Source organism: Rosa rugosa, chromosome 2 (assembly GCF_958449725.1).
Source record: "Rosa rugosa chromosome 2, drRosRugo1.1, whole genome shotgun sequence".
In the NCBI taxonomy this organism is placed as follows: Eukaryota; Viridiplantae; Streptophyta; class Magnoliopsida; order Rosales; family Rosaceae; genus Rosa; species Rosa rugosa.
The window spans coordinates 71,979,653-71,997,344 of record NC_084821.1 but is presented as its reverse complement, the minus strand read 5'-3'; the positions used below and the strand labels follow the sequence as shown (position 1 = coordinate 71,997,344).

The 17,692-nt window shown below is 38.6% G+C and overlaps 4 protein-coding genes across 5 annotated transcripts; 3 read left to right on the top strand and 1 right to left on the bottom strand.

Moving 5' to 3' along the window:
- Positions 1 to 2,701: 2,701 nt before the first annotated feature.
- LOC133733631 (uncharacterized) lies at positions 2,702 to 4,986 on the top strand. Its single transcript, XM_062161277.1, has 3 exons — positions 2,702 to 3,136; positions 4,198 to 4,356; positions 4,591 to 4,986. The coding sequence occupies exons 1-3, from the start codon at positions 2,807 to 2,809 to the stop codon at positions 4,711 to 4,713; spliced, it is 612 nt and encodes a 203-aa protein (XP_062017261.1). The 5' UTR covers positions 2,702 to 2,806; the 3' UTR covers positions 4,714 to 4,986.
- A 1,981-nt stretch (positions 4,987 to 6,967) lies between these two features.
- Positions 6,968 to 8,221, bottom strand: LOC133733630 (uncharacterized). The gene is made up of 3 exons (XM_062161276.1): positions 8,066 to 8,221; positions 7,879 to 7,929; positions 6,968 to 7,583 (listed from the first exon to the last, which is right to left on the bottom strand). The coding sequence occupies exons 1-3, from the start codon at positions 8,184 to 8,186 to the stop codon at positions 7,264 to 7,266; spliced, it is 492 nt and encodes a 163-aa protein (XP_062017260.1). The 5' UTR covers positions 8,187 to 8,221; the 3' UTR covers positions 6,968 to 7,263.
- Positions 8,222 to 11,790: 3,569 nt separating this feature from the next.
- LOC133733628 (probable carboxylesterase SOBER1-like) lies at positions 11,791 to 14,058 on the top strand. The gene is made up of 6 exons (XM_062161274.1): positions 11,791 to 12,060; positions 12,451 to 12,503; positions 12,676 to 12,799; positions 12,916 to 13,037; positions 13,505 to 13,612; positions 13,710 to 14,058. Exons 1-6 carry the CDS (start codon positions 11,811 to 11,813, stop codon positions 13,797 to 13,799), a joined length of 747 nt encoding a protein of 248 aa, XP_062017258.1. The 5' UTR covers positions 11,791 to 11,810; the 3' UTR covers positions 13,800 to 14,058.
- A 408-nt stretch (positions 14,059 to 14,466) lies between these two features.
- LOC133729971 (uncharacterized) lies at positions 14,467 to 16,630 on the top strand. 2 transcript variants are annotated; one of them, XM_062157594.1, is made up of 2 exons: positions 14,467 to 15,514; positions 15,820 to 16,630. In XM_062157594.1, exon 1 carries the CDS (start codon positions 14,808 to 14,810, stop codon positions 15,501 to 15,503), a length of 696 nt encoding a protein of 231 aa, XP_062013578.1. In that variant the 5' UTR covers positions 14,467 to 14,807; the 3' UTR covers positions 15,504 to 15,514; positions 15,820 to 16,630. The 2 variants fall into 2 exon arrangements, with proteins under 2 accessions (XP_062013578.1, XP_062013576.1); XM_062157592.1 differs by having other exon boundaries at positions 15,807 to 16,630.
- Positions 16,631 to 17,692: the final 1,062 nt, after the last annotated feature.

Genomic DNA, 17,692 nt, shown 5'->3' with positions numbered 1-17,692 from the left:
ACATTAATGGAATGTTAGGTTTGAATACTTAAACACTTAATGGAATTTGTTAGGTTTAAGTCATTTTCTGCTCCCTTATCCCTCAATTTTTATCTCCACTAAGAACTCAGATTCAACCTTCGATTTCTTCATATGAAATAATCCACCATGAATGTAGATTATTGTGGTAAAATTTCAGAATTTATTTCCATGTGGTTGGGCCGGCAATGCTGCTGGACCTCTTACAGGTCCAGTTTCCAAGTTTTGCTTCTGCAGAAAATTGGACTGTTTGTTTGAAGGTTTTCCACTCCGAACGAGCTTTGGCACTCTTCATAAGAAATGATCAATGGGATGTCTAGAATTAATCTGGAAAGTTTCAACTCATTAGGAGTTCGGATGGTTAGTCCGCCATCCCTCATTTCTTGTCTAACTTGCTTTCTCCTAGCCGAAGTAGGAAAATGTGCTAAAGTTGATTTTTCATTTCCATGTTTGGTAGGCCTTATTTAGCCTCTTAATAATATATTTTTGAACTTATCGAAAATATATATGTGAGCCACTGATATTGGCTCAATTTCTCCAAGACACGCTTTGTCAAACCAAAATGCTCATTTTGGGTCCAAACAACTTTAGATATTATAATTAATATTTTTGCAAATGTGTTGGTAATTAGATGTCATAATTAGTATCTTCACAAATATCTTTGCAAATATCCTTGGTATGACAGTATGCTGGTTTTTATGAGATCTTCTCTCCTAAGAAAGGAGAGACGGTGTTCGTTTCAGCGGTATCAGGAGCGGTAGGTCAGCTTGTTGGCCAATTTACCAAGTTTGGCCAGGTGCTATGTTGTTGGGAGTGCTGGAAGCAAAGACAAGGTAGCAATTACTACTTAGTGATCAATATCAATATTGTCCTAGTTAGAATTCTGGGGATGCTACTCAGTTGTATGATTATTAGAAAATATGTGTTTAGTACTATTTGCCAAGTTCTGAATTATTTGTGCTCAAGTACAAATATTAGTCATCACCAATATACATTATCCTCATGATATAAAGTACATTGGCTTGTTTTTTTTAGGTCTGTTTTGTTTTATTAACATGCTGCACTGACTGAAGTAGTTCCTGCGGTTATGCTGCAGAATTCGCATGCCCTCTGGAATTGTAGCATGCACGCTCACTGTTTAATTCACAGAAAACTGCATCCAGTGACTCTGATCAAGTCATTATGGGGATTGTACGTACTATTTGAATTGACTTGTTTTGTTTCCTGTTGCCTTTTTAATATAATATGTCATTTTGCGTGTTAAGGTTGATTTGCTGAAGAACAAGTTTGGCTTTGACCAGAAAGTCAGTAAAATGGATCACGAAAGAGGTGGACTAAAGCATGCACAAGTTTGGAAATAAGTGAAGGTTTCACTCTTCAATACTTTCACAACAGAGTAATCGAACAGCGGATGCAGACGACAACCTTTCAGCTTGTTTTGATGGCTGTATTCCATCTTGTTTGATAATTAGAAAATCATGCACCATCTGAGTCAAAGAAATTAAAGTACAACAAACTAAATGGATAAGAAACAGTTCATTAAATCATCATCATCTCATTCAACTCCAATTATGAAATTGCAATTGGAAGTGTAAAAGATTCCATAAGACCTCATTACATCTTTCAATTTTGTCACTAACAAAATGAGTTTACTCCTCTAAAATAAAAGCAATATGACATGTCTATAAAAATATTATCCATTTGCTCATGTCGATCAAAAGTCTGTTATCATATTGAGCTAGATCAACACTCTCCATTTGTAGCCTGATCATAAGCAAAAATAGAATGACGTGAAACAAGAATCCATATGGAAATTGATAAATCAATTAAGCTAGATACCAAGAAAACATATACAACTTAATTAGAGGTCAGATGCATTTTTACCTAGTATTCTAATCACAATGCAATCTTGATCATAGAGAATAAGAAAGGGAGACTAACTTTACCCCAATCACCAAGCAGAAAATCTTTATTCTACATGAATGACAAGACTCTGACTGATTGTTCCTTTGATGAAACCATATTTGTTTTGTTGAAAACTTCTTCAACTGTTGTATGCGCAGAATATCAAAAGCACGTAACACTAGTGTGTTTAAACGTAGAATGGTGCATTGGAGATGACATGTACACATCATACAATGTTTCTAAGTAAAACAAATACATTAGAAGCAATTATACCTTCCATGAACAACATGGAGGAGGAAATATAATTTATCAAAGTCGACCGTTAGATGTTATCGTGATAAGAAGATATAGATATATCCATTTCAGCTATTTTTGTCATCGTTTGGATCTCGACCCCACTCTAAATCTCAAAAGAAGTTCATTATCCTTGGCTTTAGGGGTGGGTTGTCCAGTGTGCTTTCTCTTCTTTACAAGGCACAGGGGTCAAAATCACGTATCTCGATAGGCATACTTCTAATCTCTGAAGAAAGCTCCATCTTTTCCTTCACTATCTAGGCCTTTACACTTGTCTAAGATAAATTCTATCTCAACGAGGAATATTTATTTCACCTGCAAGGATTAGGAAAGGTGAAGAATGTGAGATTGTAAAATGTTTGATAAAATTCCAATAACCATATAAGAAGAATACACGTGGACGGTCCCGATTGAGTAAAAAAGGGCACTGGCGCCGTCCAATCCTTCCCAAACACGCAACCATAAAGGCATAAAAACACCCACCCTAGAGAAGAAAGAAACCAAAAGATCAAAGCCCCCAAAAACGCTCCTTTTTTTGGTTTTTGTTTAATTTTGCCGCGGGATCTGACGCCCAGCGAATCGTAGATCGATGGAGGGAGTTGGGGCCCGAACGGGTCGAACCTCGACCCGCTACGGACCAGCCACGGTGTTCAATGGCCCGGTCAGGAAGTGGAAGAAGAAGTGGGTCCACGTAGCTCCTCCTCCTCATCACACCTCTCACTCCCATCAGATTAACGCCCACAACCACAGCAATGGCACCACCCCTAACGGTAATAACGGTTCCCACCTCCTTCTTTTCAAGTGGGCCCCTATCACCCAAAGCCAAAACGCTGCCGCCGCCAATGGCAGCGCCGCCACTAACCATGACAAGGTGGATGAGGTGGAGGAGCCGCCTCGCCGCAGATTCAAATACATTCCGGTAATTCGAGTTTGGTTTTGATTAGTGTTCTTGTGGGTGTTTGGTTTTGTCGGAAAGTATTGGGCTTGTTTATGATTGGGTTGGATTTGGTCGGGTTAATGATTTTAGTTTTTTTTGTTTTGTTTTGTTTTAGAAAGTAAATTTTTGTTCTTTAGTGTTGTTGGTGTTTGGGTTTTACTAGGGAGGTGAATTTTGAGTTGTTAAGGTGATCTGAATTGTTTGGGGTTTGGTGGTGTTGATAGTGCAGTTTTTGTTATGTAATGTTCACATTCATGGTTTGAAATCGACAGTTAATGTTGGACCAAGGGGACATTGTAGTAAGATTGAAGAGTTTTTGTGTTTTTCGTGTTGTGATTTACTTGAGGTGCATCGAGATGATTGAGGTTGTAAGAATGTGATAACTGAAGCTGAATGAGGTTGTCTAGTTTGAGTAAGATAACATGTTCAAGTGTTGCAGCTATGATAATACGCAATTAGAATATATGGGAGTCAAGAGTGATCTACTAATTAGTTAGTAGTTACTAATTCTATATTGCTTTTGGTTCCTTTTGGTAGTTCTTTGAACTTTATTAGAAATTTGGAAAGACCTTTGAGATATATAGCCTGCTTGTTTGTGAATGCACATAACTAAGACTCGGTTAAAAAATTGATTTGTGAGTGTTGGGAAGATCAAATGGATTCTGACATATTAAGGTTATTTGAACTATAGCTTCTTGAGGGAATAAACCATCTGTTTACCCTGGAGATTTTAGGAAAATACACAGGGAACTGCCCTTTAGTACTTAGTACTCAAATTTGAGTTTATGATAGTGCTTGGAAAGAGTACAATTGTCTCATTATTTGAAATCCGCACCTTGCATTTGGGGTCTCAATGGTTGTTCATGTGTTCTAATAGATTGTGGGTGTGGAATATGTGCTTTACAAAGGCTAAATCAAACAATAGTAATGATTGCTATTTTGAGTTTATTGTGCAGTAACTGTGCCCCAGATAACTATTCAATTGTTAGTTCATTATTCTGTATGTTTTGTTGACTTTAGCTGTTTCATGTTTAATAAAACAGATTGCTTTATTAGAGGAACAGCAAAATGAGGCTGCAGAACAGGTTGAAGAAGAAGCTAACTTGATAGATACTGAGACAGCTGAAACAGAGGCAACCGCCAAGGACGAGGGTTTAGTTGAAAAACCTGACATTAATGATGTCCCTATGGAAGAAAATCAGGTGAATTGTTTGCCCTTTTATATGTTTGCCTTTCGAGTTCTTGTAGGTAGGACTTCGAGATGTGTAGAAATTTGAGTTTTTTATTTATTGGGTGGGTGGAATATGGTATTGAGTGATGAATACGGACAGTTGTTTTTGCATGTAGTTACAATTTGGTGGGGTAAACGAAAGTGAACCTTTATCAGTCCATCTGGACAAAGTAATATTCACTTCCATTCCTGGTTTTATTTTCAGGACAATAATCAGGTAGTATGTCAAGATCTGAATGAAAGCACTTTAGATTTAAGTTTGGGCTTGAATGGACATGACAGTGATGATGGTTCTGCTATGAAAACTGATCAAACCAGAAAGGGGTAGTTGCCAGCAGCAGAGGTCATTGGTTTTTTGACACTGAGAATGTTACCAGCAGCTAATTTCTTGGTGCCGAAATCGATTGCAATTCTTTGGCATATAGAGAAAGTGAAATGTACTATTAGAATTCTTCATTTGAATGTTTCATTGTTGAGTGGATTGATTGCAGATTGCACCCATTTGGTATAAGTTGCAATACCCATTTTTTTCAGCATTAAAATGATAGAACTTTTTGTAATGGGATTTGACTTTTTAATTTTGAAACAAGATTTATGATAATGTTTATTGTTTATAACACATACAGTACTAAAATTAAGCTGTTAGAGTTAGATGGAACGAGTTGAACTGAGTCCGCATGTTTTCAGATTTATGAACTATGCCGCATGTTTTCAGATTTATGAACTATGAAGGAAGAGAATGTAGGCTATGTGGAATTGACCAAAAAAATAAGTAAATTGCAATGAATTTAACTTTGTTCTTGAAACACTGAACAAAAGTAGTTCCAACATGCTTATCAGAGGGAGAGAATCGCCAAGGTATGAGTTAAGCAGGGCTCATCGGTTAAGCATCAATTCTGGTATAAATTTTAGTCTCGTATGAATTTTAGATGTGAATAATTTTCGATTTACTTTTTGAACAGAGAAGGACATTGCAAAACTATACAAGAAAAGTATAGTGATACCTAGGATGCCTTCATTCAAACTTATTTGGAAATGAAATTTAATTTTATAGAGTGCGTGAACAATCACTACCTACCTAGGATACCTTCATTCAAACTTCTTTGGAAATTTAAGTTGATAGAAGTGAACAATCACTACCTAAAATACTAAATGCAGACTAAAATAAGATGCAACTCAATCTCAACCATGAACATTCATAGATGGCCACCGCCACAATATGAGTATAGAAAACACATCACTTTGTAACTATGATCAAGTAAACGAAAGTAGATAAATGTACTAATATATGTAGCCGAAGTGCCAAACTTTATTAAATACTTGCCGACAATTTTTTTTTTTGGTTACACATGCTGACAATTTACATCAATAGAAACATCCATTGACGTACAGCATCAGTAGATAGATACATAAATCTTAAGGAAGATCACAGTGTCACTTGGACGCCTGGTGGAGGAAGATGATAGCGGCTACCAGAACCACTGGAATTATGATCAGAATAGCGAAAGATGGTGGGTGCACAGGACCCATCAGCAGTGGCAGAAAAAAGACTGTAACAGCCACCACTAAGGCGAGCAGTATCGTGATCATCTTGCAGTCACTCTGGTTATCCATCCCTTAAACTTCGAACTTCAAAATTCAAACTTGAAACAACGTATGTTGAATCAAAGTTTCGAAGGAATGAATGAGGAACCCCAATGGACGTTGGTGTATATATAATGTTTTCATGGTATCTTTTGGTTTAGAGTTACAACGTTTGGCTAGTTAGGGATGCATGCAAACTGATTATGTATGTACCCTTTCTCATGTATGTACAGTCGCTTCATTATACGGTTGAAAGAATGCAACTGTTGCCGGAAGGACTGGTGCATCGGACCGGAACAAGCCCATTTCTATAGCAGAAACATTATCACTGTCATGCCATTCAAGCCCAAAGTTAAATCCAAATTACTTTTCATTCAGGTACCATCTCACTATTGTCCCGCAAATGAAAATAGAAATGTAATTCAATATTACTGCTGCTAATAGAAGTAATTCAAACCCCATTGACTAACACCAGTCATACTATTGGAATCTGCACCAGCCTATTCTATAATTAACCAATCTCTCTTCCGTTGAGAAGCACCAAAATTGCTCCATGGATCATCGTAGCAACAAGAAGAAGCTGGATCTTTTTGTTCCATTACATGGAGGATTATTATAGAGGGAGGCTTGAATTTCTTCATAAAAGACGAAATCCAATTAATTAGTAACAGGAACAGCCCAGTATTTAACATTAAATTTGATATTGCCAAAAGAAAAAGAAAAAATATTAAACTGGAAGTCTTTATTGATTACAACAGTCTTTAAAAGGTCGATTAGATCCAAATGCAGTTCATGATGAAAATGTGGAAAGTTAAAATATTGAAATGAAACAAAAAGAACTAGGTAAGTAACGGAAAATGCTTCCTTTGCAACAAAAACCAGTAACTACTGCCCTTTATCTTTTCTCTTCTTTGCCGGATCAATGGGTCAGGGAATTACGCTACTGTCAATTATACTTCTGTAATAGACAGGATCCAGTAATTGCAGAGCAATCAAACTTTCAACACAATGAAAGAAGAATGATTCAATGATTTACGACAGCAATGTGGTAATCAACTAGATCTGTTTATTTGCACTTCCGAATGAAGTGCCGTGCCTAACAAATCACCGGAGATATATAGTTTGAAATAAAACCGAAACAAGTTCATTCAATGGTTTCCAGCAATACAGTATACCAGAAATTAGTAGTAACACGCCATCACATTCTCACAGCCCAGAATTACGATACTCAGAACAAAACCAAATCAGTCTGTAAATACTAAAGAGCTAGTTGGGCTTGTTGTGGCGCTGGTGCTTACTGGTCATTACGATCCTTGTTTGGGCATTCATCAGTCCAGTGCTCTAAATAGGAACCACAATTGTCACACTGCTTCATAACAACAAATCCTTTCCAGTCTGTTCTACCAGGGTGGCCATCCCTCAAACCGCAACACTTGCAAAGTCTTTGAACGCCAGGAGGAAGAGTTGCATTGTGTGGGACTAATCTCAAGTACGGGCAGTAAGCAGTGTGATGTCTAACAATCCGACCACAAATCAGACAGCTGTCAAGACGACCGTGACCTTCTTTTTCTTCTTCCTCTGCTTCACTGTCAGTCGAGTCAACATCACCTAAATCTGTTTGTTTGCACTGGCATTGTTAAGTACGAAATAAAATGAGAACAGGAAGGGAAAAAAAAGACCAGCTCATACCATGTAATAGGCAGAGCTTTAGGGTTCTATTATTTAGGATTTCATACTACAGTCACCGATAAAACTCATCTACTTTGACCAAAAGAAAATAATCAAAAATCAACTACAGACCATGACTTTCAACACAAGAGAAGAAAAAAAAAACACACACACACCATGGACCTCATGAAAATTTTGAGATAATATTCGTTAAAAAACCTGAAAACCCCAAGACATCTACCTGCTAGCAGGTGAGGCGGGATTTTAATAAAGAAGCCATCATCCAAACGAGCTGTAAACAAATATATCAACATTCTGTTACTGAAGAGTAAAAACAATAACAAAAGAAAACTTATTCTAAAGAAAATGTTCATACACAAAAAAATATCCAGGTCACAAACCCTAGCAGCAAAAGATCAAGAGCATACCTCGTTTAGGGTCACTCACGAACGAGCGGATCGGATTCTGGCCCAGCCAGGATCCGGATCTCGATCTCGATCTCGATCTCGATCCCGAAAGGGGTTTCTCCGCGACTTGTGTTGGCTTCATGACTTTGTCTGGTGAAAGAGAGATTGATACTTGATGAGAGAACTGGGTTTCGGTTTATGTATGTGTTCGTTAGCACGCGTGCTTCTCGTGGTTTGGATTCGGGCATTTTATGACCCATCAAGGGCCCAGCCCGATTAATTTTTGGGTCTTTTGGTCCTGTTCTGAAATAGCAATAGGATCCCATAAACTTATACCAATGGGGGCATATGCCACGTAATTGTCACATAATTTTTGTTATTTCAAAATCTTATATAATTAAGAATAGTTATATTTTCCATTTAAAAAAAAAAAAATAGTTATATTTTTAAACTACCTAGAATCCTCTTCTCTATGTATAATTCTACCTCCACATACTTTTTTTTTTTTATTGAATATGGAACTTTATTAACTCAAAAGCATTACATCCATTGAGAAAATCCCTTTAACTAGGACACTCTCCAGCCCCTATAGTCTCGTGGACCCATGGAGGTCTTATTTCTTGGCAATACATAGCCTGACTCATACAAAGAGCTTCCCTAGTTAGCTTATGGGCAATTCCGTTTTATCTCTTTTGGACATGCTTCCATGAAACATTTCTAACTCCCTTGTCAAAGAACGAAATGCATCAAGTACTCCTCCAATTTCACTGAGATCCAACCCACTCCAATCCAACGCTTTGATTATATTAAGAGAATCCCCTGCAATCTTCACTCTACTAATACAACTGTAGCTTATGGGCAATTCCGTTTTGTCTCTTTTGGACATGCTTCCATGAAACATTTCAAACTCCCTTGTCAAAGAACGAAATGCATCAAGTACTCCTCCAATGTCACTGAGATCCAACCCACTCCAATCTAACGCTTTGATTATATTAAGAGAATCCCCTGCAATCTTCACTCTACTAATACCCAACTGCCTGCAGTACCGTAGCCCTTTCCACAGCGCAAGTGCCTCAGTTGCAGTCGGTTTGATTGTACTATCAATTGGTCTACCGAAGCACCTTTCAAACTCCGACCACCATCAAATATTACAGCACCTAGTCCTACGGTCCTACCTTACCTTTGGCTACATCACAAGCTCCATCAAAGAACATTTGATCACACCTCCTACCCACTTCTTGCGGCCCACTCTGTTCTGCAAACAAATAATCATTCAAATTGCCCATATTCTGCTCTCTACTCTGAATAGTAGCCCCACTTACATTATGATGTGTTCCAACCTCTCCCTGATCCCTAGTCCTCTTATTCTTGCTCTCCTGCGCCTTTAATAAACTCATCCAGCCACTCACTACACCGCACTGCAACTATTTGAGGTGGTACCGCATTCTTTCCATGCCTTCTTTCATTTCAATTTTTCTATATCCACCAGCTCATCAAACTTAAAAGTTCAATCTCTCTCTGGCTTCCCGTAGCTAAAACTAGATCCAAAAGATCAATGAAATTAAGCACAACCCAACTTTTAACAACCCTAGCCAACCAAGAACACTTCCAAACTTTGTGGGCACAGCTACACTGCCAGAGACAATGCAAGACCGATTCTTCCATAAACCCACAGCTTACACAGACGGGATCAGAGCTAATCCAACGTTTTGCCAAATGCTCAGCATAGGGGAGAAATGCATGGTAAGCTCTCCATAAGAAAAGCTTGGCTTTGTTAGGAATCCTAAGACTCCAGATTGTACTCCAGATGTTAGCGGAGTTAGAATCACCATTACTCCCGCTACTACCCGCTCCTACACCGACCTGTTTCAACTCCATCCCCAACCAGTAACCCGACTTCACCGAATAATGCCCATCATCATTATAATGCCATATTACCACATCTCCTTCACTACTTTCACACAAAGGAATCGATAGAATTTTTTCTACATCCAACCCAATTAGGAAATGTTGTCTAATGAAATTACAATTCCACATAACTGGACCGGACATAAGCTGGTTAACCGTTGCATTTTCATCCAGAAATCTTGGGATAACAACCTTGAACGTCCACGGCGATGGCAGCCACTTATCTTCCCAAATTTTTACCATATTGCCAATCCCAATTCTCCACCGAACCCCAGCACACAGCAACTCTTTCCCCCATACTAGCTCCTGCCATACTAGAGAAGTCTTCGCTCCTCCAATAGCTGCTGCCCAGTTACCCTGTTACACATATTTAGCTTGAAGCACTTTATTAACCAGGGAGACAGGATGCAATACTATACGCCATAGAGTTTTAGCCAATAAAGCTTGATTAAAGCAGCCAATGTCTCTGAATCCCAAACCTCCAGCTTTCTTATTTTTATATAACACTTCCCATTTGCACCAATGAATTCCCCTCTTCTTATCACCGTTCCCCCACCAAAATTTAGTAACCTTGGACTGATATGTGCGACAAATTCCCACTGAAAGCTGAAAAACCAGCATGGTGTACGTCGAGATAGCTTGCGCAACTGCTTTGATGAGAATTGATTTCCCTGCCTTAGAGAGGAGTTTGGTTTGCCAACCTTTTAGATGATGATCTAGTCTTTCATTAATTTTCTTAAACATTTCCTTTTTATTTATGCCTGCGATAGTCGGTAACCCCATATAACGCTTATGAAAAGGAACAATAGGCATTCCCATAATCTGCGTCACCTCCAACCCTTGTTCTTCCACTATTCCTGGTCCAAATGCGATTGTTGACTTTTTAAAATTCACTTACTGTCCTGCTGCACTTTCATAGTAGTAAACATTGTTTGAGTTGAAGAATGTTGACATTTGTGTGCCTTATCAAAGTATGATTAATTCTATGATTGTAATAGGAGAGAAGGTTATAGAATTCGTAGTCCTAATCGGAATAGTTTTACTTGTATCATTAGAATATGTACTTTGTAATCCCTATATATAGGACTCCTATTATCAATAGTGGAACACACAATTCTCTCATCAATCTCTCTCAATTCTCTCATTCTAAAACATATTATCAGCACGAGCTCTAACCAGCTGAGATCAAAAACCAAAAACCACAAGAAAAAATCCCTTGCACCTAGCCCACGCTAGCCGCACCACCACCAAGGTTCCACCACCGCCGAAGTTCACCACCGCTGCACCTCCTCACCTTCATACCGTGCGTCACCAAGCCTATCGAGGCACCTCATCGACCTACATCATCTCCAAAGTTCAAGCTTCCAAGTTTACAAGGTTTCAAGCTCTGAATTTAACCAAGTAAGTATTTTAGTCTTTCAATAAATGAGAAACTTCTAGGGTGAAGAAAGTAATTAGTAGGGTGGCAATAGCAGCACCCATAATTTAAATGCATTTCTTGGAATCAGTCAGATTTGCAAAAAATCTTATAAAATTAGAGAAATTCGGCAGGTAAATCCTAGTATACCACATCATAACAAACAAACAAAACAAAACCATGCCACAATTAGAGAAACAATCAGGAATTCAGATCAAAATTCATTCCCCTATTAAGTCTTCTTCCCCAAAAAGAAAATAGTAACCATCAAACCATATACCATATGAAAATATTCTGATTAAAAAAAAAACAAAACAAAACAAAACATATGAAAATGACACACATAATTACATATGTAAAAAGAAAAAAAGAAAAATCCATCCTACAAATACAAGGATACTATAGTCCTTTCACCTTGGGTAAATTCGATGATCCGGCATCATGCTAATAGCAAAGCCAATTGCTCTTCTAATCGCCACCGTAAGCAGCACTGTTTTGTTCATACTCTTCTCCCGGCCAAACCATTCTCCAACACCAGAGTCCATGGCTCGGAGCTTCGTTCTGTGGCTTCATGGGTTGGGCGATTCCGGCCCAGCCAACGAGCCCATCAAGACCCTCTTCACCTCCCCGGAGTTTAGGAACACCATCTGGTCCTTCCCATCTGCTCCCTCAAACCCAGTAACATGTAACTGTAAGTTTACATTTTCGGTTTCAATTACTTCGTTTTGTAATATAAATGCATAACTGGTGTTAAGGTTTATGTCTTTATTGGGGACCAGAGTCACCAAACTGAAGGGTTTGATTGAAATAGTTACAATTTTGTTGTGTTAAAGCTTGAAGTGTGAAAATTAGTGCTAGAGTGATGTTAATGAAGATAAATGAATACAAGAAATATTACTTGAGGCAGTCATTTTGTTTCGAAAGCCTTTTAATACTATGATGCGTGAAAGTTTTGATCCCAAATTCTCATGCTTTTAGATTGGGGTGGGATTTCTTAACGAGAAGAGCTTACATTGATTAGTGAAGCAGAAAGATTAACTCTTTAAAGTGATTCAGTAGTGTAATTTGATTGCTATTGCAGACGGTTCTGTGATGCCTTCATGGTTTGACATCCACGAGATTCCTATAACAGCTGTAAGTCTTTTCGCTTATATAAGTCTGTCGCTTATATGTTCATATTTCCGAATGGTATTGAGACCCTGAAGTCACCCCCATGCTTTGAGCTTATTCTTATAGTCAGAGGATGAGTCATTAGGCGAAAAGGCGATATGCATCTCTATGTTTACTATGTTATTACATGTTTCAGAATTCTCCAAAAGATGAAAGTGGTCTTCTCAAAGCAGTTAGGAACGTGCATAAGATGATAGACAAGGAGATAGCTGCTGGCACTAATCCTAAAAATGTGTTTGTGTGTGGATTCAGTCAAGGAGGTCTCTCTCTTTCTCTCTGCAGTCGCACTCGCACACGCACTCACAGAAATAGAAGCACTTGCATCATTAGTTTTGTTTACTTGTGGTAACTTGCAAATACAATTCTTTTTTTCCAGGTGCCTTGACATTGGCAAGTGTTCTGCTATACCCTCAAACACTAGGAGGTGCTGCAGTCTTTAGTGGATGGCTTCCTTTTAATTCATCTATAATACAACAAATTACCCCAGAGGCAAAGAGGGTACTTTTCAATTCTAAACTATTATTTTCTACCAATGCTGTGCTATACAGTAAATCTCATTTTGGTTGTCTAACTTGTCTATTTGTTATTGACTTATTGTCATTGTAATCTGAGTATTGAATCTCAAGGAGCACATATTGTTTATTAGAGTGTTACATCATATCTGGTGATTGACTTAATGCATCAGTCACATACCCCGATCAACTGGGCAGTGAGACCTTGATTTGAAGAGGAAATTACGCCATCATCATTGACTTTGTGCCATTCATATGAGATTGATACACATGAATTCTCAAAGTCTGTTATATTCTTTTGTATGTCATGTGTCGTATCAAAGATTATTTTCTTAGATACTAAAAGTTTCCTTTGTGTTTCCAAATGTCACGTTTGATTAGAGTTAGAAAGGTACTGGTGCTTTGTTGTGAAATTTTCATGAACCCAACTATCTGATACCTATACATGTGCAGACACCTATCTTGTGGTCTCATGGGATTGCTGACAAAACTGTCTTGTTGGAAGCTGGACAAGCAGGTCCTCCGTTCCTTGAACAAGCCGGTGTAAGCTGTGAGTTTAAGGTATTATCTAAAACTAACGGACCACTTCTCAAAAATCCACTTGGTTTTGTATGCAACTCCTAAACATTTGATTGCATTGCTACTTCTAAATTTGCAGGCTTATCCTGGTCTTGGCCATTCCATAAGCAACGATGAGCTCAAGCACCTGGAGTCATGGATAAAACCTCGTCTACAGAGTTCTTCTTGAAGATCCGTAGGGAATGCATGCTGTTAATTACAACTGAAAGAACGCAGAATTCCAGTTATATTGTCTTATTTGGGTAATGTCATATTGATGTTTAACCTTTGTTTATGTCAAATTAGCACTGTTTTGAATCTGATTATCGGAGGAAAGCTACAAGTAGCTCTTCATGGTTACCTTGCCTTGCTCTGTTTATCATTGTTGTGCGGTGTGAACTTTCTTGTGCAAATTGTTCACTATTTGAAGTTAACATAATATTTCAAAAGTTCCTGCATTTTCCTTATTGACGTGTAAAGAGCATAGATTCAAACTTGGGTGGTAGTTTCTGTGGTGTTATGTGGCTTAATACATACAACGCTCTATCCAATGCATTGTGCAATTTAAGACCCCTAATCTTTTCACAGGGTGTATTCAGCTTCAAAGTCAACAAAATCAAGCCCCAAAATGCACGTCATTAGATTCCATAAATCCGAAATAGTGACAATTTTACTTGCAATTTGCAATGTCATTATTTGAAAGCATCTTTTAAACTCGCTTTGACACCGTCAAAAAACGGCCACATCAAATATCAAAACGTCCTTTACTTACATAACAAAAGACATATAACAAGAAACTTTGAGCTCATCCAACACCTTTTTTGTTCAGGGATTAGGTTAATCTCAGTACTCACATAGTAGTAATAAAAGGTTGAAAACTAAGATAAGCCCAAGCTCAGCAGTCTGTTTTAATCCCCCACCAGTTTACCAACCCCTGCTAAGTTCACCCACAGTAGGACAGAGACGGATCCTGGTATCCCATCCCTACCAATCACAGCCCTACAAAGAATCACACTCATTACACCTGCATCGTAGACAATCACAAGCCAAACTCATACATCAGCAACACCAACTCCAATGCCCTGAATAAAAACCTCAGCTTTTTCCCTTCAAAGGCCAAAAACCTGGATCTCTTCTGTCTTCTCCTTCGTCTGAAAATCTCTCTCTCTCTCTTCATTTTTTTCTTCTTGTACCAATAATGAAGAAGCTGTACCGCAGAGGCACGGTTCATCCGTCACCGCCAACCGTGTCCGACCACCTGTCCTTCCTTCCCGCCACCATCCTCGCCCTCGCGGCCGCCCTGTCCCCGAGGGACAGGGAGGTCCTGGCTTACCTCATCTCCTGCTCCAACACTAACAACGTCAACTTAACATCCTCACCCTCCTCACGTAAGACTACTACCACAACCGCCACCAACAGCAGCAACAAAAAGAGTTCCGCCGCCAAAGGAGGCGGCGGAAGCGGCGGCAGGGACCACCCGGCGCGGTTCAACTGCAGCTGCTTCAGGTGCTACACGAGTTACTGGGTCAGATGGGACGAATCGCCGAATCGAGAACTGATCCATGATATCATCGATGCTTTTGAAGATGAGCTACTTTCATCTCAGAGTGGCAGTAGTAGTAGTAGCAAAGCGGCTGGGTCGAAGTATGGTAAGAAGGACAAGAGGCACCATAACAAGAGAGGAAACAGTGGTAACGGGCCGGGTCAAGGATCGGAGTTGAGTCTGAAGAAGAAGGATCAGATGGTGAAGCCTAACATGGTGGAGGAGACTAATAGTAGTAGTAACAGTACTGACTCTGGTGATCTTGATGGTGATGAGGAAAGCAAGGGATCGGTGAGAAGATTTGTGAGCTTTCTTGGAGAGAGGATATGGGGTGGTGTCTGGAGCCAGTAAGCTATGATCAGGTGGGTTTTGTTTAGTAAAAAAGCCTCATCATTATCTTCTTCATGTTCAAAGAAGAAGAAAAAAACTCTAAATTTCCTTTCTTTTTTTTCTTTAGTAAATTACCCTTTCAAGTATATGTAAAAAAGGAAATGGGTAGTTCAATTTTGACTCTTGGGTCATCACAAATTAGATGTGTAGTTTGATTACTGCAAAATTAATCACCATGGGTATAGAACTATAGATATGCATGTTCAAATCTGTGTATATGCAATTTTGGATTGTATTTCTGGGTTTAATTTCTTCTTATTTTAGGTAATGTTTTCAGTGTCAAAATTAGCTTCTGCTTGAAATGTTTTGATAATATATGCCAAAGCAATGGAATCCAGAAAGGGAAAAAGCCTGGAGAACTAGTTATGAACCCAATAATAGCATGCATGGTGGGGGCTTTCCTCTTTGGTTGATCCGGTACAGCACTGGAGCTAGAAAGCTGGTCTGTTTGTGCTCCAAAAATGTAGAGAGCGACGCCGACGCGTCGTTTGTCCAAGCAAGCATCAATTCATTTCCTAAAGGGCTTTCCCATATTTTGGCATAAGTGGGTTATTTGAATACTGAGAGTATTGGTACCCCTTTTAGAGTTTTAGTATTGAAAATGTCTGATAGGCATTCCTGGGTCGGCAAAGCAAAAGCAAGTAAATAAAGGGCTTCAATTCCTTCGATTAAAGCAAGTGGAGGATAGCCAAAAGAGTATACCTCACCCCACTAAAATTATTACTCCAGTCCAAACCCTCTTTTCGTTATTCCCCAAGGTCATTTATTCTTTCCATTATTGGTTCTGTTATTATATACTTAGCACCTTTTCTTGGACCAATTTACCCCTTTAACTTCGGTTTGTCACCTATTTAGGTGTTCTATATGGCTCATAACTTTTCCATTATGTACTAATAGAGTTTGGTGGTCTTTCAATTGAGACATTTGGATTCCCCCTTTGAGTTTTGAAGGCTAAAAGAGGTTGGTAGATTAGAGGGAGAGTTGTAGTTTACCAAACGAAAAGAAAAGGTGATCCATATATCGCTTTTGTGTTGCGTATTTGGGTGTATTATTACTTTATTGGTAATAGAATCCGGTGTAATTTTGTATATTCCTTTCTATTTAAGCCATGTGAAGAGACATTGTGATTTGTGACCATAGAAGAAAAAACCACATGAGTAAGTATACTTAAACAAAGTCTGGGGCAAATGAAATGACAAGTCCTGTCCAAAAGAAAAATTATGATAAGACAAAATTAAATGAATGAATTTGGCCGAAAGTTTGTCTAGATAATATTATGTCATTAAACCCAATTTGTAAAAGTGCGTACAAATGTCTCCCAAGTGTTTTTAAATTAAACTTAGAATCTTACCTAATCACCGAATCGCTTGTCAAATTCTAAACAAATTGACATATCAAATGCTTAAATTCTTGTCCTCATACCCTTTGTTTGGTTCATGAATTTTCGAAGATAAATTTTTAATACACACCCTTAACTACTTAATATACATACCTATTATTTTATATTTCAAATAAGATTATATAGGTAAATTAAATAACCAAAACACACATCTACGTATTAGAAGAAAAAAAATTTGAATTGTGCCTGTTTTCTTTTCTACATCACTTTTTCTAAACCCTAGATGTTGCAATACATCATTCTTCCCCACACTTCATTACTTGGAATTTGACTATTGACATGGATTTATTTATGTATTTGTTTAACTGTTCAACTAATATTTATTCGGTTATTGTATTTGTTTAATATTTAGATTTTTTTTGGACAACAACCTTTAGCTTTTTATTATATCAATTTTTTTGAATAAGTAGTTATCAATTTATCATCTTGCACGATGGAATGGAAATAATCCTAAAACCCTAGCCGCCTGCTGGGGTGAGAGAAGAGCACGACTTCTGCCTAGGCTTTTGCGAGTTTTTTTCTCGTCCGGTGGCGCTCCAGCGTCAGCGCTGGCTCTGCCTCGCCGACGTTGTGACGCTGCCGGACGGGTATTGATGGTTATGGTCCTTTTGGCTTTGAGGCTAGCTATATTCGGGTTGCCAGTGCCGGTCGGTGAGGTCTGGTCGTCGTTCTCTGCGCTGAGCGACCGTGGGTACCGAATCAAGGACGACGCGGGCTGGTGATCCAGGCAGCGGTGATGGCGTCTTCAGGG